The following is a 23,615-nucleotide window of genomic DNA, read 5'->3' as shown; positions in this document are numbered from 1 at the left end:
CCTGTACACCACTGTTTGTGGTGATATCATGACATGTACAACCACTGTTTGTGGTGATATCATGACCTGTACAACCAGTCTGCTGTGATATCATGACCTATACAACTGCTGTTTGTGGTGATATCATGACCTGAACAACCCTGTTTGTGGTGATATTACAATCTGTACAACCCTGTCTGTGGTGATACCATGACCTGTACAACCTTGTTTGTGGTGATATGACCTGTACAACCGCTGTTTGTAGTGATATCACAAACTGTACAACCGCTGTTTCCGGTGATATGACCTGAACAACCCTGTTTGTGGTGAGATCACAACCTGTTTGTGGTGATATCATGACATGTACAACCCTGTCTGTGGTGATATCATGACCTGTACAACCGCTGTTAGTGGACATATCATGGTCTGTACAACCCGTTTGTGGTGATATCATGACCTTACAACCCTGTCTGTGGTGATATCATAACCTGTACAACCACAGTTTGTGGTGATATCATGACCTGAACAACCATGATTATGGTGATATCACAACATGTACAACCACTGTTTGCGGTGATATCATGACCTGTACAACCACTGTTTGTGGTGATATCATGACCTGTACAACCCTGTTTGTGGTGATATCATAATCTATACAACCATGTCTTTGGTGATATCATGACCCGTACAAACTTGTTTGTGGTGATATCATGACCTGATTGTGGTGATATGACCTGTACAATCGCTGTTTGTGGTGATATCATGACCTGTACAACCCTGTTTGTGGTGATATCATGACCTGAACAACCCTGTCTGTGGTGATATCATAATCTATACAACCATGTCTTTGGTGATATCATGACCCGTACAAACTTGTTTGTGGTGATATCATGACCTGATTGTGGTGATATCATGACCTGATTGTGGTGATATCATGAACCTGTTTGTGGTGATATCATGAACCTGTTTGTGGTGATATGGTGACCTGTTTGTAGTGACATCATGACCTGTTTGTAGTGATATCGTGACCTGTTTGTGGTGATATCATGCAGTTGAGAACAATGCATCTGTAACACTACTTACTGTCTGTCTTCGGATTCTTTCTGCTGCATTCACATGCTGTAAAACAACAAGGTCGATGTAAAACAAATACACAAAAATGCATCTGATGACACAAAATCTTGTTTGGAACAATATTTCAGCTGTTACAGCATGCCAGTTTGTTGTGGAGGAATACTGAAGATGACGCTAGTTATCAGCAATTACCATATTAGTTAAATCCAGATCACTGTAGAGCAGAGGCACCAAGAATTGCAGCACCTTGGACTTCAGGATTACCAAGACAACAAAGTCTAAACATTTAAAGCTAAACTTGTGTGTTTTGAACCATTTTATGGATACAAAAGTGCCCTACAAAACATGGACAATTTTTAAACCAGTCAGCATAACAAAAGTCTATATATAAAAGTGACTCTTTGCAAGAAACAAATTCCTCTTGACAATTTATTCTGTTCTCCACACGTCACTCTTGTTGTTGAAGGGAGCATTTGCTAAGGCCGACATTTGGCAGCAATATACTTACACATCTGTACACCTCTATCACACTAGTAGACTCGGGATTGAGGATATTACATTGGTCGTCTCGCACCGTCATGTCTAACTTCAACAGACTGAAACATGTACCATAGGATGAGAATCAAAAGTTGAAGATATAACATTCGTTGTCTCATGTCATCTCTCACTGGTCTGAGTCTAGTCAACTTAAGTTCAGTTTAGTAAACTTAATCCATAATGGCCTAAAGAATTGACTAAAAAAATACATTACATGCAATGTTCTGTCTGGTAGATTAAACATTTTGATTGCAAAAATGTAAAAAATAGACATAGGAACTGTCTGGTTCAATAAAATCAACTCTGGTTTACAATAAACATACATACACAATGCAGTCGAACTTCGACAAAAGTCTTCTCATAATTAAGATGTTAGAGACACTTTCAGGCTTATGACCTTGACCTTCATCTCTATATTTTGACCTGTCACCTTCAAAACCTGAGCCAACACAAACATCCTCTTATTTTAACATTTGATGAAAAAACACTGCCCCTGATCCTAAATGGTGTGTGTTTATTGTTTAACGCCGCACTCAGCAATATTCCAGCTATATGGCAGCAGTCTGTAAATAACTGTCTAGACCAGACAATCCAATGATTGACATCATGAGCATTTCGATCTTCGCAAGTGAGATACAATGACATGCATGAAGCAAGACAGGGAGTCTGACTACCCAATCCTGTTAGTCACCTCTTATGATAAGTATGGGTTGTTGAAGACCGATTCTAACCCGGATTTTCACAGCATGAATGGTCAGTCCTCATGCGTTCTTGAACATCATTAAATAATATTTGAATTATGCACTGCTACATTTTTAATGCTCATCTGACTTACTCGTTGCCAGCATCGATCCTTGAGGTAATCTCCTGCTGCAGCACCTTCAGCTCGTCCTGAAATGCAGTGAGTGATCTTGGTTTTATGTCGCTTTTAGCAATATTCCAGCAATATCACAGCGGGGGACATCAGAAATGGGCTTCACACATTGTACCCATGTGGGGAATCGAACCCGGTTCTTCGGCGTTATGAGCGAATGCTTTAACCACTCGGCTACCTCACCGCCCTGAAATAGTCTGTGTCCCAACAATCACATCTATATCTCAGGTTCTCAGTCTCTTGACACACAGTATGCTAAGGTTAGTCGAGCTTTAATGAGGGGTCAAGACTGCCTAGAAACAAGGGAAGTAACCCAGCAAAATTGTAACTTCTTGACAAAACTGGAAAAGTGGTCAGGAAACATAAATATGGCTGAATATAAGAGTGTGGAACATTAAATTTTGAAAATATTATCACATGTAACCACGGTAACAACATCACTCACATTTGTAAGTTTTCGGGACAGGATCTTTCTCCTCCAGGAAATCAGTTCCAGCATCATGTCTTTGATCTTGTCGAAGTCCTTCCTGCTCTTGTTCTGCAACACCATCATAGTAATGAGGTGACTGATACTTTACTTTTGTTTGTTTGAATGTTTGTTGTTTACCAGACAATTTGGTGATCAACATCATGAGCATCGATCTATGGAATTTGGGATACGATGACATGTGTCAACCAAGACAGCGAGTCTGACCACCTGATTCCATTTGTCACCTCTTACGACAAGCATGGGTTACTGAAGACCAATTTTAACTGAGCCTGGACCAGAAAATCCAGTGATTATTATTAATCATGTTGGCAAACCTTACCACCAGATCCTTCTCACTGTTAGTTTGAGCACTGATACAGCTTTTGGGGATACTTGGACACTTTATTAACCTCACATCTAAATCTATTCAGTCACCTCTTACGACAAGTATAGGCTATGGAGGACTTATATCCTTATCCTTAAACACCCAATAACAGCAAGTAAGTTCATCTCCTATGTATACTGACCGCATAGAGCTGTTTCCATATGCCGTGCCATTCTCTGAGCACAGTGGTCAGCTCATGTACAATCTGGGGCTCCACCGGCGTGATCAGCTCGTTCGACCTGCATATAACACATGTCACATCATTCATCAACACAGCAAATCACATCCAGGGATGTTTCGCAGTAATCTGAGTTACAAATTTTCTAGATGATCTAAAGCTGGACTGAAATTTATTCATTTCAACTTGCAGGCCTTGGACCTGTCGGCCATTAGTGACCCCAGATAACAGAACATCCAGTAAGATTCATGTTTATTACACATGGCCAACAATGATCAAGCAGGGCTCGATTTAAGAGATGTTAAACCACTTGCACCAGGTGCAACCTAAGATAAAAACCTAGTTGCACCAGTCAAATTCCAGTTGCATTGTTTTTATTGCAATATATATGCTATTGAATTATTTAGATGTGTTATTCAGAAGTTTACCCACTCAAAACTTTACTTGCACCTGGTGCAAGTTAGACTAATAACTAGGTTGCACTTTGTGATATTGGGTTGCACCAGTGCAAGTAACAAAGCACTAAATCGAGCCTTGTCAAGTGTCACTGAATTTCCAGTCATGTCAATAGTACCTAGCAAGCCATGTCAATAGTCAATATTACTTTCCCAAACCTGTCAATAGTACCTACCCAGCAATGTCAATAGTACCTAACCAGCCATGTCAATAGTACCTACCCAGCCATGTCAATAGTACCTACCCAGCCATGTCAATAGTAGCCTCCTTGACGTGGACGAAGGACTTGGGGAACACCCCCACCTCCGACCGGTCCCTGATGAGGAAGCCATGGTACCAGTCTAAAACAGATCATGATCATAAATGGTTGATACTGACAGTTATATGATTTCTGCCATATTTTGACTGGACACAAAAAATACAATGAAAATAGTTTCCTAAAAAGCTGTCATCACAGGACAGTAAAATACTAGCAACATTTCATTTCGAGGATTAAATATATGACTAGTTAGCACCAACTAGTTCAGTTGAGTTGAGTTTTACGTCACATCGGCACTATTCCAGCCATATAGTGACGAGATTAAATCTGAGTTCATTCACATTTTGAGCACAAAGTACAAATGAGTTTTATTTTGAAATCATATATATTCATTACATTATCATTTAAAAACAGAAAGTGTTGAAGCACCAAATTCAAAAGCAGGCAATTTGTTATTCACGTTACAGAGCTACAATTTGTGGTACAGTTCAACTTCCCTCAGGTAGCTAACAATGAGATGCCCGCTGAAATGGGGAAACAGGTCTTTCAGATTTATCACTTGATAAAACTCTTTTGAACTTTCATTAAATTACGTTAATATTTTTTTAAATAATATGATGTATATCTTTTCTGTCATATAATCCTACCATCTGTTTCCTGCACAATATGGACTGTGTCTCCAATGTCCAATTTCAAGCGATGTGGCGTTTCATCTCTGAAGTTGCAAATTGCTGTAACAATGAAACAATAATGTATTCAAATTCCTGATATGCCTCTGACTGACTGACTGAGTTTGGTTTTACGCCGCTCTTAGCAATATTCCAGCAACATCCCGGCGGGGGACACCAGAAATGGGCTTCACACATTGTACCTATGTGGGGATTCGAATCTGGGTCTTCGGCGTGACAAGCCAACGCTTTAACCACTAGGCTACCCCACCGCCCGATATGCCTCTGAAATGGTGTCCCTTGGAGAAAATGACCAAGATAACAACGATTTATCATCTTAACTTCCTCCTTATCTGCAATCAACACATTGAAAGTAATGTTAAACTTATAGAAACTTAATTCAGCTTAACAGTGCTTAACAAAGCTTGACATGAGAATAACATATCAATTGTAACACAAAATGAAGGACGTTTCAATTAATTATCATACAAATCTACATTTTTTTCACCTAGGCAAAAGGAATCAGAAATTGAAATGGAAACTTTATAGAAAGTAGATTTTGTTTCGGTATACAAAGTTTGTAAAAGTGACATTGGCCTTTTTCTCTTACATCATGATGACCACAAATGTTTATCTTTTCTGAAGGTATTGACGTGTAATCATAATAATATTTACATTAGATTAAATAAGCTGTTTGAAGTTTATTTTCAACATGATATATCTTGAGCCTGGCCTCAATGCTTATCTTGGTGACATGTGTCGCTAATTACTTCCTCAAATTTCCACAAGTCGACAATAATGCGAATATCGAGATAGTGAAAAATAATGACATCACCACAACATTTTAACAATAATGTCAGTCAGTTGATGTACAAGATGTGAAGATACATTCAAATGGTGAACCAATTTTGTCAGGTAAATGAGCATCTATCATACTTATTTACACATTGATCTCTCTAAAGTAATATATGTTCGATGTGTGTACATGCGCGAAATGAGGGGGTATACATCCCAAAACTGTTTTACTAGTCCTGTTACATAATAATTAGAACACGGAACAGACAGAACATATATAGCTGCAATCAAATAGATCATATTTCAGCCATAGCATAATTTGAAGTGTTCACTTCCGATTAAATGTCAGATTTCATTTTTGTCACTTTTGAGATGGGCAGGTTCGCCTTCTAAACGATGATGCATACACAATTCAGAGGCAAAATTAATTGCTCACCAACGCCGAATTTTGACCTGCTTTCGCTCATTCGCCAGATCGTCATTTTTATATAAATGCACGATCGTTCAGACGGTGACTAACACATCTTCATCCTGCTTCTATCCCCTTCATTTACCAACAGCAGCCATTCCCTGTCACGTGACCAACTTTATTTCCGGGTTGGACGTGCGCAGAAAATCGATTTCCTCACACTGCGCACGCATTGATCGTCATGGTGATGTCAACATCATGGCGGCAGAACGAAATCATTTTTGAGATGCATTCTGCCTAAACGTTCACTCGCACAACAGCTATTTATGATTGAATCAAACAAGTAAGTACATATGAAGGAGACGTGGGTTTGTGGTATCATTTGTCAAAATACCACAGTGCATTCATTGCTTGTCCTTTAGATCTCAATTACGATAAAGGTATGTTTACAAACGAAGATTTAACGTAACTTGTCGTAGGTCTAAGTTTTAGAATATTTCCTATTTGATTTTCTGTTCACACTTTCAAAGTGATTGTGATATGCTGGGTGACATGATGTGATACACATGCAAGTGATTTAACGCGCATTGAAACGGCCTATATATGCTGAGTACAAATTAAGGGATCACTTCGATTTTTTAGAGCATTTTTGACAGGTGCACGATTGTTGATAGATAACTAGATTTTGTCATATAACCTTAATTCTCATATTGCCTCTCATATTTGTTACTTCACAGCCAACAGTTGTACCATAATATCACTAGTGAATCTAAACATATTCCATGGTTTAAAAAAATACGACTCAACAACTAATCAATGGTTGTGTTGTCATCACCTTTTTGAATTATCAATTATCTCACCTGTAACCAGTGTACCATTTGGATGTTGCCAGTGTTTATAGTAGCCTACATGTCTTAAGACATACTCATTCTCTGTGATGGAATCAGGGCATGAAACTATTTTGAATATATTGACCAATAGTAGGAGTCACCACGACATGAGTACCAACTAAATCTATGATCTTTATCACATGTTGAGTTGGAGCTGTCTTGATAACTCAAAAAATTAAAAGCAGTGTTTAAAACTCCCAAAATTCCAAGCCAGACAGCCGGACTGGTAACTTTAAAAAGTGACCAGTCCGGATACAATAAAAAACTGTGACTGCCATTTTCAACTCATGCAAGCTCCATTCACTGTTTGTAGGCATCGCAATGAACTACATAGCACTAACAGGCAATTCACCAAGTTTAGGTGAACTGAAAGTACCTGATTGTGATTGGCTATCGTAACATGAACTGTCCAGTCGTAAGTAATTTAACATAATTAACATAATACCATAAACACCTCAAACTGACGACAACAGAACCTGTCTGATATTATGAAATATTTAGTCTTAGGGGCAAAAATATCTACCAGACCACCAGACAGGCTACATTTGAAATTTGACTGTCCCGAGATGAAAATAGACCGTTCTGGACAGTCGGGCAGGCAGGAAATTTAAACACTGCTAAAAGTGTCCTCGTCACCTTTAACTGTAGTTGAAATATTACAATATCAATCAAAACATTTGGGACACTGGATAGTTGTGAAGTAATTCTGTAAAACAGCTAAAACAATTTAAAGATGAGATTAAATGATTCCATATTTCCTCAAATTCAAATTTATCTGACATGAGACAAAGCATGATACAAAAATAGCACAAAATTAGAAGTGATGTCACGATACATAAGTTTCATGAATCGATATGTATCCCATGTATACCCATGTCACGATTCGATACGTATCACAATACATATTTTCGTGGCATTATTGTGTAAATTTAGTTACATTTTGAACATTAATATTTCATATTATATAATCGTCCATGAAAAGATCAACATTTTTTATTCTCAGAGATTAAAAAGTTCTAATTTCAAATCTTTGTGCATGAAAACTAATCATTTATAACTCTCATAACATAAGAAAACGTGATACAATTGCAAAAGGTAAACGATACATAAACATATTTAAACCGATACTTTCAAAACTAAATATCGATACAGTTTTGAATGTATCAATAATTGTATCATTTTAGAAAAAGTAGCGATGTATCGTGGTATCCCTAAAAACTAGGGTTCCTGTGAAACCAAGTGAAGGAATTCTATGTCAAGTTTGACTGGACCTACTAAAATTTGGATACTGATACAAACATCTTAAATTCAAGTTTGCGTCAATACATTCTCTATTATTTTCATTCAGTTGTCCAATGTTGTGAAGTCATTACTTTCACTATAAAATACCTCCTAGTGTTGTTGGAGCAGGTCAGTGTAACTGCACAGAACTATAGTAAATGAATTTTATAGCGTAATTCTTTTTTACAATTTTTTTATAAAAACTGTTTTATGCACATAACTTCCCTTGAAGACAGAGAAAAGTTAAGAGGTCTCCCAAATTCAGCATGTTCAGGAGTCAAGGTCAGATCCTGGTCTTTGGAATCTCTGAAGATGTGAACATGTATGCTTTTCTCTTTTAGATTTTTCATGGTGGAAGATCACTGACACCTTCAAGATGTCTCGTGCACAGGCAGAGAGTGTCATTAAGAACATCATCCGAGAAATAGCACAAGAATGTGCCAGCAAGGGACAGGCTGTCTCCGAAACACTTGTTGCTTTTATGGTAAGACTTTGCAAGATTGGTTTAAAGTGTTTCTCTGCATTATTAGTTAATTTTTCATATCAAAATATTTTCAAATGTGAAGAAAACTTCATAATCAAGTCTTTGTATAGTCTCTGCTATGACATGATTATCCACTGTTCCAGGGTATATTTACATCGTCATATGAGCGAAATATTCTCAAGCACAACGTTAAACCCAATTTCACCTCACCTAACCTCCAGGGTATTTTTATTTCCATTTCCTTGTTGTATACCCTTAACCTGCCATATACTTTCTTTGAGGACGAGAATTGTCACCATCTTTATTACCCCTATCACTGTGTCAGCACAGAATTTTTTTCTTTCATGAACTTGAAATGATTATAGCCAGTCACATTTCAGCAAAGATCTGCTTTGAAAACCATGGTCTCTTCTGAACAAGTCCTCAATATAGTTAATTGAATCAGAAGACTGTTTTGTGTGAACTTGAAACTGGAAAATGTTTCCTTAGTGCTGTTGAGATTGGCTGATTGCAAAAAGATCATGGTTCAAACTGTATGAACTGTACTTTACTGATCATGAACCTTTACGACTGAAGGACAGTCTTGTAAGATTGATAATTGGCCCTTCAGGACTTGTTGAGAGTTGCTGTCAGATTTGGGACAAAATGTCTCTTGTATTGTTTAATTACCTGTTGTAATATTTCAGGTGAAAGCAGTTGTGTTGGATCCTTCAAACGAATTCAACGTTGACCGGACATTGACCAAAGAAGATGTTCAGAAACTCATCAAGGTAAATTGATAAAGAATGAAGCATCATCACCATAAAATCCTAAAACTTTCAAAAAAGCAACATATGATTTCTCTGGTTTGGGATCATATTACAGTTAAACCCCTAGTCTGTCATACAGACCCTGAAGCAAATATATCAAAGAAATCCCTTGCGAGTCTACAAAATGTGGCACGTCTAGATTTCCATCTTAAAATGGAGAAAGTCTCAGGGCTCCTTTTTATTATATATTTTTTTATTTTCACTGTGAGCCTTTTTTTCTGTAAAATATGTTCATTTCAGAGACTAGTTGTTAGTCTATTAAACCCCAAACACTGTTCGGATCAAGGTGTGTCACTCACTCAGTCATGTCAACTTACTGTTTCAGTTATGTGTTGACTCCTTGATGGACAACCGGTCCCCGTCCCTTGACACTGTGAAGATGCAGGTGTACTTCGACATGAACTACACAACAAGATGTAAGTGAACTCGCATAAAAGCAACATGACAAATCTGATTTTGACTTTTCCCCCGTGCCAATGAACTCTGGACCTCATCCATGGTGTAGTGGGTAGAGAATCTGACCACAGAAGGGGATGGTTTGATCCCAGCCGCATCATAATGAAAGTGGTCTGAAGTTGGTACGCATGGCGCTGAGAATTAGAGGGCTAAAACAAGGAATGGCGGGGTGTATCTGAGAATTAGCCATTAGGGCTAAAACAAGGAATGGACCGGGTGTATCTGACTCTGAGATTGATGTTCACGAACTGAGGCATGGTTATAACCTCCTTGTACTGCCATTATGTAACTGGTATTCATTATATAACTGGACCTAGTTGCTATATAACTGGTATTCGTTATATAATAACTGGACCTATTCATTGTATACTGTATTCACTGGTATTCATTATATAACTGGACCTAGTTGCTGACCTATTATGACCTAACTGGACCTATTCATGATTTATATAACTGGACCTATTATATAACTGGACCTATTCATTATATAACTGGACCTATTCATTGTATAACTGGACCTATTCATTGTATAACTGGTATTCATTACATAAATGGTATTCATCATATATATAGTTGGTATTCATTGTATGAACTGAATCTATTCATTTTGTAACTGGACCTATTCATTATATAACATGTAACAGTGGTATTCATTATATAACTGGTATGCATTAGAAAATGGTAGTCGTTATATAACTGGTATTCATTACATAACTCTCATAAGTCAGGACACTCACAGGTACCTACACACTAGAACTGCAATGTATCCACTATTCAAATACATCTATCAGTAACCATGGTAACAAGGAAATAATACCTGAAATACCCTCCCTTGTCAGTGACTTGGTTGATTGCATGTCACACATATTGACAGAAAGGGTTGTTCTTAGTAATCAACAGTCTTGACTGTGTTCCGGCCTGGTCCTAGTAACTATCCTGTAACTGGAATATTGTTGATGATTTGTTGGTTTTATGCAATGGAGTCATTGTGTTAATTTGTTTATTGTCTCTTCCACAAGCTGAAAGGCATATGTGGCTTATTCTTCGGCGCTCCAATTTGCTGTTTAGAGTTATCTCCCTTAGGCCTATGTTCATTCTAAGGTTTGAAACCTTGTCCTACAATGTGATCGTACCCATGTTTGTGAGTGTTGCCAAAGTTGTAAACATTTGAGACCAGCATCATTTGGGGCTTTTCTCAAGTACATACGATAATATATGACTTAAATGCTGTTCAAAATGGTGTATTGTAAACCGGCTAACTCAGTCGTTCACTCACTCCACTAGCTGACTTCCTGGAGGAACATCGTCGTGTCCTTGAATCTCGCCTTCAGCCAGTCATCAGGGAGATCACAGACAGCCGAGCCAGGACGCGGGAAGAACTGGAGAGTCTGTATCGGAAGATTGTCTCTGCCGTTCTCCTCCGATCTGGTCTGGGGAGCCCCACAGACATCGCTGTCGTCAGAGAGGCCACAGGTAGGTGTGCATATCACTAATATTTGTGAGGTAACTTCCTAGTTTATAATTTAACAGAGTGTTGATGCTGTTTGATAAGATGAAGTGATACGACGCCACATTGCTTCATCGTTGAGAGGACCTGTGAAGATCGGGTTTAAAATTGATATTCAGTAACCCATGCTTGTCGTAAGTGGCGACTAATGGGCTAGGTGATCAGGTTCACTGACTTGGTTGACACATGTTATCGTATCCCAACTGCGTAGAGCAATGTTCATGCTGTTGATCACTGGACTGTCTAGTCCAGACACGATTATTTACAGACCGCCACCATATATTGCCGTGTGCGGCTTTAAACAACAAACAAATAAACAACAATTGTTCTGTAATTAATGTAATAAATGAAAATATTTGATTGATCACAAATTGATGCTGAAAATGTATTGTTGTTGTTGTTGTACTTGTATATCATTAATTAGGGCTGCGCAATATAACCGGTTTACCGGTATTTACCGGTTCAGACATGAAAACGATACGTATTGCGATATGCTGATCGAAAACCGGTATTTTGACATTCGGAAAACTTCGTAACACTCGGAAATGTTCGGATAAGTCCTTGTTTCATTTGTGCCAAATATTATTCACATTTTTATTTAAATCATGATTAAAAGTTGTTCTTAAAGCTTAATCAAGACTAATGATTTTGTTGTGTTTTTGCTCTATAAATCAAGAAGTAACTCGATTATAAGTAGTTTTTGTTTAAAAATACTTCATGCAATATATTGCAATACATATCGCAATACATGCTTTCGCATCGCAATATATCGCAATATGAAAATTCTCTGCAATACCCACCCCTATCATTAATCATTGTATTTCTGGAGGATACTTATCCACTCATCAAATATATTCAATCATAATCATCATTGCAGCCATACAAATTCAGCATACTCTAAATGCTCTCGTTATTCCAGCTGCCCTGCAGAGTGTGTTTCCTCAGACTGAGCTGGGCACGTTCATGTCACTGACCAAGAGAGACAAGGAAAGACAACTCCTGGAGCTGACGATGATAGTAACTGGAATCCGACTGTTTAACAAGGAGTGCGGGAAGGGTGGAGAAGGCATTGATGACTGTAAGTAACCTTGGCATTGGCAGTGATGTGATTTGTTTGTTTAACGCCACACTCCCTCACTCACTTTCACAGATGACATCCCGATGTTGTAATTTTTTTAATCCCAACATGGAACTCGGACATTTTATGTCCACTTCACGTCTATTTGCTGTCATGTTTTCAGTGCCGGCAATCCTTAATGAAGCTGTCCCTGCTACGACTCAAAGTGTGGACACAGAGATCCAGGGGACTCTCAAATGTGCCTACGAGTACACAGGTAGGAACATGCTCATTTTCATAGCATTTTAAGCATCCTTTCTTATGCCTGTTAGAATGGGTCCCAGGCAAGATATGTATGTTATATGAAGCGTCACTTAATGGATCAAATGTTTCAGTCACAAAAAGACAGAATATTTTAATGTTTGTTTTGCATGTCGCCCTGATGTTTATAAGTACCTGAACATCATTTTGATGTTCGCAAGACTGTATTCTTGAAATGATGTAGACGTTAACAGAATATTTCCTTACTCCTTGCTACAAGAACAAAATTAGAAAAACAACACGGCCAAACTATATGATCGATCAGTCTGTCAGCTTTGTCATTCATACAACTTTGAACTCCATGATTGTCTGTGGCTTTTTCAGCTCTGATTGAACACATTTACCACAATGAGGGATTTGATGGCCCATCCCTGCAGCTGCTGAAGGAGGCTCTCATCAACACTCGCCAACATGAAGCCTTCCTCCGGGTCATACTGGTGGGTGTCCTATGTTCTGTATAGAGAATCTCACCTTTGTGTCGTCTGATATCTAATATGTCAGCATGAGTATTAGTATGCTGATGCTTGTCAAGGAGTTTTAAATCTTTGTAATGTTTATATATTTCTTAGCAAAATTGAATGAGTTTAGTTTTATGACGCTTTTGGGGAATTGAACCTGCATCTTTCGGCATGACAAGCGAATGCATAAACCTCTAGGCTACCCCACCTGGTGGTTAGAGCATCTGCTCGGAGAGCGGAAGGTCGCGGGTTCGATACCCAGAGGCATCATACCAAAAGCGTTAAAATATGGTACTTGTTGGTCCCTGCCTGGCGTTCGGCATTAATGGGTACAACAAGGACTGGTTGGCTCGGAGTCAGTATAATGTGTCTGAGTAGGGTATTCATGCTTAACTGCAGCATGGTATCTCAGTGAGCTAGCACTATAAAACCAGCTCAAGTCCAAGTACAAGCAGCCACACATACACATGCATAATGAGCAAAATATTCTTAAGTAAGACGTTAAACCAGATTTCACCTCACCTCACCCAGAGTTAGCAAAAGACACAGGGAAGGATAACAATGTACAAACAACTTCTTTATTACAGTAGGAGTGACATTTCAGTGTAAATTCTAACACTTGCTTGATAACTTTGTTAGAACTTACACCGATTGTGTGAAGCCCGTTTCTGGTTTCACCCTCTGTGATATTGGCAGTAATTGCGGGAATGTTTGCTAAAAGCAGCGTAAAACCATAAACACTCTCACTCACTCCACCGAAATGTCACTCCCAGTATAATGAAGAAGTTCTGAATGCCTCTCAAAGAAGTCAAAAGACACAAATCATTGTTCCAGCTTGATCAGTTTGTGAGCTGAGTGATCCAGTGTTTTGAGTGTATGTGTACAGCTAACCAGCCTTTGTGGCAGAGAGCAGTGATGCTGTTTAATTATGATGTCATTGTAACCAATGATGTCACAATGGTCTGCAAAGCATTGTTCTGCAATTTTTCTGCATTTAAAATGTTAGATACGCAAAAAGTTTAAAACAAATGCGTACAGAATATATTTATAAAAATCGCTCGCGTAATGAAAAAGACATCGATTGCTATCAAGTTGTATTGTTAGTATAGGACAAGTGTTGTACTGTCAGTATAGGATGAGTGATTTTTTATGAAATCATTTCCATTATATCTAAGTTGGTTTTGATTAGGTATGACATAAGGCAGAACATACCTGCTTAGTAAACTTACTGAATGACGTAATACTTAGGTGAGTAAAATCACTGAATTACGCACATTTTGAAAGCAGTGGGTAACGGAAAATGAAATACCCACTCAACATTCATAATACCCACTCCAAAAAAATACAGTGGGTACAGTACCCACATGAGCTAAATCTTATCTGGAGCTCTGAGCAATATCAGGGAACACGCATTGTACTCATATCTGGGGAATCAAACCTGCGGCTTCGGCATGACCAGTGTAACTTTAGTTTAACCACTAGGCTACAGGAAGAAATAATGTTATTCTTAACAGATTGTGAATATGATAATGAGGTATTTCGTTTGAAATAGGACTTGTTTGGACGAGTCATATTAGACTTTTTTTCTCAATAAAATTCTTTACCAGACACGATGTATTTGTGTGTTTGAAAAATTTCAGATATCCTATAAATGTGTGATTATTGTGATAATTATACATTCCAGTGTGTTCTCCTGTATGATCAGAATAAAAGAATTCCCTGCATCTGTTCCTTCAGAATGACGTCATTAGCTGTGCCCACCAGGTGGAGCAGCTGGAGAATCAGCTGGCACAGCGTATGGAACAGCTGCAGGCAACTGTGCAGTCCAAGACAGCTGTGCCCACAGCACAAGTTTATGTGAGTAGATCTGACCCCGGATCAGGAAAGTGATCTTAATGGGCAAAGTGTGCTTAGCACATATTTGGTCTGGCTTAGGGAAGGTTTAATAGATAGGATTTGGTCTCAGATTGGAAAAAAAAATCTTGACAAAGTCTGCTCTAAGTTTAAGTCTGTTTTGGTTTGTTGGTTGGTTAATGCTGTGCTCTGCAATATTCCAGCTATATGGTAGAGATCTGTTAATATTAGAATCTGGTCCAGATAATCCAGTGATCATTAGCATGAGCATCGAGTTGTGCATTTTGGATACAATGACTTGTCAGCAAGCCAGGCCACCTAATTCTAACCTGTATCTTCATGAGTGAAGTTTATGTACTATTAGGGGTGATGATGCATGTTTGAAAATATAATGTACACTTTTATATATTGATGAGTATACTTGGTGCACTAAGACTTAGCTTGAGGTTGAGGGGCATTCACTTGAAGGAATAGATTGTTACATAATTGAATGTACAGCTTGGGACTTGATTGATTCAAGCAAGTTGCTTTTGCAAGTTAATTGGAAATGGCTGGCTTACAGACAAAGCATTTATAAACTCGAACCATTGTTACAGAACCTCAGTGTTAGTCTGGTCTTGTAGGGAAATAGTCTGTAGACTTGGACTTTGGCAGTAGTTTTATCCATGATGTGGATGTTTTCAAATATACACAAATCTTGTTGGGGCTGAATTAGAATAACTGTGACAATAAGGAGAATCATAAACTGTGTCTCAAGGTGAAATCATGATGTCACAGACTTGGAAATGAGGTGATTATGTCTCACAAGCTCCTAATGCCATATTGCTTTGCCCATGACTATTGCTGATAGAATGCCCTCTACATTGTGTACACTTGTAAACCAGTATTTTGTAACGAACTATTATTAGGATAGTATTGATAAATTTTCCTTAACTGTAGTCAAATTGTTGTGTAACTCTTATAAATGTGCAAATGGATTTGTAGTATACCCCTTTACTAAACCTCCACTCGTTTTGGTAATACTTCCGCCCATATCCCCCCTAAATTTAAACGATGAGGAAAAGGTAGATATAACCTACTCCATTCAAATCATAGGCAGGTAATATGATTTGAATGGAAGTAGGTTGTGTCTATGTTCAGATTAAACTGCCAGCATAAACATATGCCGTTAGGGTTAAGGGGGGATACAGGTGGAAGTCTTTCCACATTCAGCAATATTCCACCTAGACCAGACAATCCAGTGATCAACAGCATGGATATCAATCTACACAATTGGGATACGATAACATGTGTCAACCAAGTCAACCGAGCCAGTGACCTCACGATCCCGTTAGTCGCCTCTTACGACAAGCATGGTTTAGTCTGAAGACCAATTCGAACCCGGATATTCACGGGTGGATGAAATAGGGACTTAGTTTTCAATTAATTGATTGATAAATAGATTGTGGAAGGGCCAGTGGTGGTTTCAAAACTGTCAAGTCTTGATATAAATATTGAACTATGAAAAGAAGGTGGGGAATCTGAAGGCTGAGTCTAAACAAATACAGCAGTACATCATTCAGTCCACAAACAGAAGATAATTGGTATCATGCAGTCTGTGTCCAGAGATTGAAAGTCAACACCATTATCTGAACATCCCATGGGAACTTTTCTGACATCATTCTTCTGGTTATTGGTTGTTTTTGCTCACTGTTGTTGCCTTCAACCTGAATGTCCATCCTTCTGTTTCCAGCCCCAGTTCATCCATCTGGCCCAGCTGTGGAGCGGCTTCCAGGACGAGATGGTCCTCCTCAGCGTGCTAAGCAACATCCTCGCCAGCTTGGAGCCCTTCACTAGGGTAAGGGAGGTCACTGATGCCGGATGTCTGTTTGTTGCACAGCAATATTCAAGCTTTTCGGGGGTGATTTGTAGATTAATGCTTAGTCTACGAATATATATGATTTGGTTGTAGCAAATAATGCCATTTTTATTGAAAAGGAGCCCCAGTGAGATATGAGATTCAGAACCTGAGGAAATTTAGACTTGCTTCATTTAGGGCTTTAGCATTGCAGGGAGGGGTAGGTAGTAGGGACAATAATGTGGTTCAGGGACTGTGAGACAGTCTAGTTGATCTGTAACTCAAGGTGTTTTGATGGTAGTGTTGTTGACATCTGTTAGCATCTTATATTGTCGTTATTCTCCTTTTAATGAACAAGGTTTACTGCATTGATGGTCCATTGATTTATGAGCTGAAGTTTAGTGTAAAGAGTGAACAAAGATGTATAATTTTTCCTTATCCTGACTCATGCTCTTTTTGCTTGTCTTCTTCTTCTTGCGAACATAGTGGAACACTTGTATCTCCCTAATTGAAGCTCCCTTCAATTTAAAATCACTAATTAGTATTCACCACGAGTTACCTCCTTTCCACAAGCGCGGGAACGAGGGCGCCACCTCTACCCATGTGCCTCACTCTCTCCTTCTTCGCCCAGTGAGCTGGACGTGAGAGCGTCTGTGTCTCCCGACACACTATATCCTTTGAAATATATTTAGTTAGTTACCTCGTATAGACATCTATAGAGGTTTAGCTAGTATCCTTCAACGATTATATATTGATATTTAGTCGCTTTTCTACAGTTTATTCACGGGGACGCGTGTTTGTTTCAGTGGATTACGCTTGATGAAAATTCTGTACTATTGCAGATTACGTTTTTATGCTGCTGCTGATCCGCCTTTAATATGATGTACGGCGCCATGTTTATTATATTCACATTGCAGTTGCGTACTAATTTATCCAATTCTACCTTTTTATTAATATTTACTTTGGCGCTTGGCACGCATTAGCAGATAGGTCGCGCGATGCAGACTCTAGTATGACTGATACACCGAACCCCTCGCCAGTCTACTGCTGTTGGCCGACTCCCTCCCGTGTGGTGTTCCGCTAGAGTGGTGGAGAGGTGTGGACGAGTCCGCCATCTCCAAGAAGCATCCTGCTTCCCCAGACATCCCATCGCCGCAGCAGAAGACTAGAGGGTTTTTCTACCACATCTCAACAGCCGGAGACCGCTCCTATCGCAGTTTGGGCCTGTTTGATGATCAGCCGTCATCATACCAGATGTACATCAAAGATTGACCGATGTCGCTCAGATCAGCATGCAGCCTGATGTACCAACGCAGATATGCGATGATCGCCCTGAGGGTCCCATCATTACCAACACTCAACGCAGACGCCGCACACCCAGGGCAGCGCCGACCTCTGAGGGAAAATCAACGAAGTCTACTAGGACTTTCTCAACCGAGATTGTTCCAGCCGATGACCTGGACCTCTACGATGATCAGCTGATCATCATCCCCGACGCATTTCACAAGAAAACGACCGGTGATAGCTACAACGACATCAGCAGAGATCACCATGCAGCCTGATGCCTCTACACTGATGTCGGACGCATTTTTCCGTGGACCCTCCATTAACACCGCAGATAAAGCACCCGACGACCTCGTCGCAGACCATCCCAGAAGACATGATGCGACAAATTATGAACATCATGGAGGACCACTATATCTGCGGTAGCAGGGTCCGAGTCTTCGCTGAAGGCTCCAACGTGAGACAGCACCCCAGAGGCACCCCGTCCAACGAGCAGCCAGGACGATGTCACCTTTCGAAGGAAGTCACGGACCACCTTGACGAAGCGACCTAGATGTACAGCCTTCGCGAAGGCCTTCGCTGGCGGAAAGGACCTAGATGTACAGCCTTCGAAGGCGAGGAAAGAACCTAGATGTACAGCCTTCGCTGGAAGGACTTCGCGAAGGCAGGATAGATCATCACCTTATGCGGTTTCATCCCTAGATGTGGACTCGACCATCAGACATCACGGAAGCCTTCGCGAAGGTCATATCGTCGTTCTCCGGACCGGACGCAGAGGAAGCTTCGCGAAGGCATGCGAAGGACACCTGAATCCAGATCATCATCATCTAGAAGGACATCGAGGGACTATACAAGAGCTTCGAAGCGAAACTATCAACGCTCCTCACAAGTCTCCTCGAAGATCAACCCATAGACAAGTTGATCATCGATATCAAGTATAAGAACTACAATCGTGATATTGGTTCTGTTGAATCCATGACGAGACGTATGTTCGCTGGCCTAAATAGATCTAGAACGATCAATTAGACACTTATCACCAGACTTCGTAACACGACTTCTGAATATGATAAGATGATCCATGCGCCCTACTTAGGCAAAGCGCTGCCACGATCCCACATCCTGTTAAACACAGAGGCTGTTCACGAAGCAAGCGCCATATATATATTTATATATATATATATATACTAATCGGGCTTTGATTTCGACACCTTCAGCGATGGTCGCTAAGGCTAAGTGGCTCCAAGTCTACTTCACCCAGAAGATCTAGAAGGGATACTTCGAGAACTTCGCATGAAGTCTCCGGCGTTCACCGAGGAAGTCTCTCCAAGGTTTCCATATACCTAGCCACCGTCATATATAGCTACTCGTCAGTCCGTTTCAAGACGTCGCATAAGTTGATTATCAACTGTATGCCAGATGCCGATCTATAAGCCCTCGTGAAGATAATTGCTCAGGCTATTTACAACACAGAACGTCAGCGGTATTATTAGTCAACGACATTTCATAGATCTTCACAGAAATCAACTATTCCATATAAATTGCTAATATACAATCCCGGACGACGATACGATTATCTACATGCGTGACCATTACGCATATCTGCAGACAATTCAATATCGAAATTGAACAGCAGCCTTGTTACAGCCAGTATAACTCTTAATCGTCAAAGTTTCTGAGAAGAAATATGTACAACAAGTTCAACGTTAATTCTACAATTATGACGATACATTCATGTATACAGTCTACAAGCTCACAACTTGCAAGTTGTTTATACCCTTATATATAAGGAAGTCGGAATTATATTCAAAACTGAAATTACTTTCACGACAACCAGGAAAATAACCTACCCAGCATAAAATTACAGAGCTGCAGATATTTGGCACCGGAGGTTTTCAGCGATTACCATTAACCCTCGAAACACGTGGTCACTCGGATAACTTCGAAGCTACGGTGAAGACCGACGCTTATGCTAATATCAACGACGACAAGAATTTATTCAAGGTGGGTTTTTTCCCGCTACACCGGTGACATCACAGCTGGGTATTATACAGAATCAAAATGCCTTGTTCTGATTGGACCGCTGAGGGACAACGACCTACACAGAGGTCGATCTCAATTCACAGTTCAAGACTTACGCCACAAGTGACAACTATATATCAGTGAACGAGCAAGCCTCATTACAGTCCAGTTAACCTGAACATTCATGATTAGACTGCCTTTCTTCAAGTTAGAGACCTCCCCTGTCAAGTTAAGACGAGGGATCGGCAGTCAGGCGATTTTACATAAAGTTCAACGAGGACAGACACACCTGGTTGTGTGCACCTACATCGTCAAGGACTTCGCAGCCAATTACCTAGACGAAGATACAAGTGGATCTAAATCCACAGCGTTTCAGACTACAGCTGAATTTCATCAAGCGACTAACACAACTAGATGGTTAGTAAACCTACTAAACTTCTGTTTGGAGAATAAAACGAAATTTCACGCCCAACCTGGGGATATGAATATAGTGCTCCAACACCTCACAAGTGAGGTTTATGAACACGCCTGGATGACATACTTGGACCCCATGATACGATGATTCTATCAAGTTGGCCAGCAAGAGCACTGTAAATTTATCTCCACCAAACCAAACAGGAGGAAAAATGCAACAGATTATTTCCTCTATCATCAACTTTACGCGAGTGAAGTCTCATGTACTATATCTCCATTTGGATCAGAACTGTCATACCACGTGCATATGCGGATGGACCTATTCGACCCTCCATGAGCTTAATACTCATGATATTATAGCTAACTTCTACAATTGTTCTACACAAATGTGATTGAAATAATGGAGGGTTATTTCTGGAAATCGATATGGTGGTTGCAAACCATTATCTGAGAGATATCACCACCGAGGACGTCTCAGGTATACACCAATTCGATCCCATGGTCCTCGACAACAGCTGACAGTTCCTCGGAGAAGATAAGTCAATCTAACAGATTTTTACTTATCTTATAACAATACTAAATAGCTTCATGCTATGTATAATTTACTTAAGTTCCTTTTATCATCACAGTACTATGATTATTACATCATACAATATATAAGTTAACAACTCTACAGAGTTTGTTATTATATATATTTACCTTAAGTTATTCATATCTTAAGAGTAATACTATGGTTACATGATAAATGCATTAGCTAACAAACTCTACAGAGTTTTTGGCTATTTTATACATAGCTTAAGTTAATTAAGCTAACAAACTCTACGGAGTTTTACTATTATATAGGTAACTTAAGCTAATTATACCTTAAGCATAGTACTATACTCATATTATTAAAATATATTGGCTAACAAACTCTAAGGAGTTTTGCTATTATATAGGTAGCTTAAGCTTATTCATATCTTAAGCTTAGTACTATGTTTATATCATATAAGTAGATTAGCTAACAAACTCTAAAGAGTTTTTTGCTATAAGTATCATCATATTTCTAAGCAATATGGTTATATTATAACATGTATTAGCTAACAAACTCTACAGAGTTTTAGCTATTATATATGTAACTTAAGCTTATTCATATCTTAAGCGCAGTACTATGTTTTTATATCATATAGGTATATTAGCTATCAAAACTCTAAAAGAGGGTTTTGCTATTATATATTTAAGCTTAAGTTTCATCATATTTTAAGCTTTATGGTTACATTATAACATGTATTAGCTAACAAACTTCACGGAGTTCTTGCTATTATATATGTAGCTTAAGTTTTCCTTCATAAGCTCAATACTAGGTTTATATCATAGCTAACAAACTCTAAAGGGTTGTTTTCAGCTATTATACAATTAGCTTAAGTTTCATCATATCTTAAGCAGTATGTTTACATTATAAAGGTATTAGCTAACAAAACCTTCGATGGAGTTTTGTTATTATATATATATAGCTTAAGTTTCATCATAACTTAAGCTCAGTACTATGTTTTTAACATAAAAGTATATTAGTTAATAAACTCTAAGGAGTTTATTTTGCTATATACTTTTAGCTTAAGTCTAATCTTATCTTAAGCTTAGTACTATGGTTACACTATAAACATATTAGCTAATAAACTCTACAGAGTTTTTGGCTATTATATATGTAGCTTAAGTTAATAATATCTTAAGCACAATACTATACTCATATTGTAAAATATATTAGCTAACAAACTCTACTTGAGCTTTGCTATTATATATGTAGCTTAAGTTCATTATATCTTAAGCACACTACTATACTCATATTGTAAAATATATTAGCTAACAAACTCTCACGGAGTTTTGCTATTATATATGTAGCTTAAGTTAATTATATCTTAAGCACACTACTATACTCATATTATTGTAAAATATATTAGCTAACAAAACCCTACAGAGTTTTGCTTATATATATGTAGCTTAAGTTAATTATATCTTAAGCTCAGTACTATACTAATATTATAAATATATATTAGCTAACAAACTCTACAGAGTTTGGCTATTATATATGTAGCTTAAGTTAATTATAGCTTAAGCACAGTACTATACTCATATTATAAAAATATATTAGCTAACAAACTCTACAGAGTTTGGCTATTATATATGTAGCTTAAGTTAATTATAGCTTAAGCACAGTACTATACTCATATTATAAAAATATATTAGCTAACAAACTCTACAGAGTTTTGCTATTATATATGTAGCTAAAGCTTATTCATATCTTAAGCTCAGCATTATATCTATATCATATAAGTATATTAACTAACAAACTCTAAAGAGTTTGCTATTATATAATTAGCTTAAGTTTAATCATATCTTAAGCTTAGTAACTATGTTATATCTTAAAGTATTTTAGCTAACAAACTCTAAGGAGTTTATACTAGCATATTAACAAGCTTAAGTCTATTAGTCTTAAGCATTGTATTAATGTTATATATACTTTATCATAATAAGTACATGGTAATAACCTTTATATGGCAGCTGATAAGTTAGCAGCAGGAATTCATCAGTTCAGTGCCTTTATGAAGTTCCCATAGGGTTATTACAATCATCACAGTTCAAATCACTAATTATTAAAAATCCAAAGTATTAGATATTCCCACCTCCGTTCGTAGGATGCTACAAGCAAAAGAGCATGAGTCAGGATAAGGAAAAATATGTAATTTTGGAGTAAAATTGATATTTTATACTTATCCTGACTCATGAGGTCAGCCCTCCCATCCTCCCAAATAACACTTTGGATTTCCCTGTAAATTCAAATGTTGGGCTCAGTATATGAGGAGAGAGTGAGGCACATGGGTAGA

General features: G+C 38.4%; 2 protein-coding genes across 2 annotated transcripts in view; one reads left to right on the top strand and one right to left on the bottom strand.

Moving 5' to 3' along the window:
- The window catches only part of LOC124271646 (dedicator of cytokinesis protein 1-like), a 99,112-nt gene extending 92,871 nt beyond the window's left edge, over nt 1-6,241 (bottom strand). Inside the window, 8 exon segments of the mRNA XM_046706797.1 lie at nt 1,063-1,098; nt 1,562-1,649; nt 2,426-2,481; nt 2,910-3,002; nt 3,461-3,557; nt 4,197-4,293; nt 4,859-4,942; nt 6,111-6,241. Coding sequence (XP_046562753.1) covers nt 1,063-1,098; nt 1,562-1,649; nt 2,426-2,481; nt 2,910-3,002; nt 3,461-3,557; nt 4,197-4,293; nt 4,859-4,942; nt 6,111-6,156 — 597 coding nt within the window. The 5' untranslated portion in view covers nt 6,157-6,241.
- A 56-nt stretch (nt 6,242-6,297) lies between these two features.
- The window catches only part of LOC124271643 (cilia- and flagella-associated protein 206-like), a 31,566-nt gene continuing 14,248 nt past the window's right edge, over nt 6,298-23,615 (top strand). Inside the window, exons 1-10 of the mRNA XM_046706796.1 lie at nt 6,298-6,426; nt 8,596-8,738; nt 9,425-9,508; nt 9,873-9,963; nt 11,288-11,476; nt 12,430-12,588; nt 12,752-12,844; nt 13,213-13,325; nt 15,084-15,203; nt 16,933-17,037. Of these exons, the coding sequence (XP_046562752.1) occupies nt 8,631-8,738; nt 9,425-9,508; nt 9,873-9,963; nt 11,288-11,476; nt 12,430-12,588; nt 12,752-12,844; nt 13,213-13,325; nt 15,084-15,203; nt 16,933-17,037 (1,062 nt within the window). The 5' untranslated portion in view covers nt 6,298-6,426; nt 8,596-8,630. The remainder of the gene's footprint in view (nt 6,427-8,595; nt 8,739-9,424; nt 9,509-9,872; nt 9,964-11,287; nt 11,477-12,429; nt 12,589-12,751; nt 12,845-13,212; nt 13,326-15,083; nt 15,204-16,932; nt 17,038-23,615) is intronic.

The sequence above is a fragment of the Haliotis rubra genome, unplaced genomic scaffold, assembly GCF_003918875.1.
Source record: "Haliotis rubra isolate DU_JTF1 unplaced genomic scaffold, ASM391887v1 Scf162, whole genome shotgun sequence".
NCBI classification, from domain to species: Eukaryota; Metazoa; Mollusca; class Gastropoda; order Lepetellida; family Haliotidae; genus Haliotis; species Haliotis rubra.
This window is presented reverse-complemented; position numbering and strand designations above follow the sequence as displayed.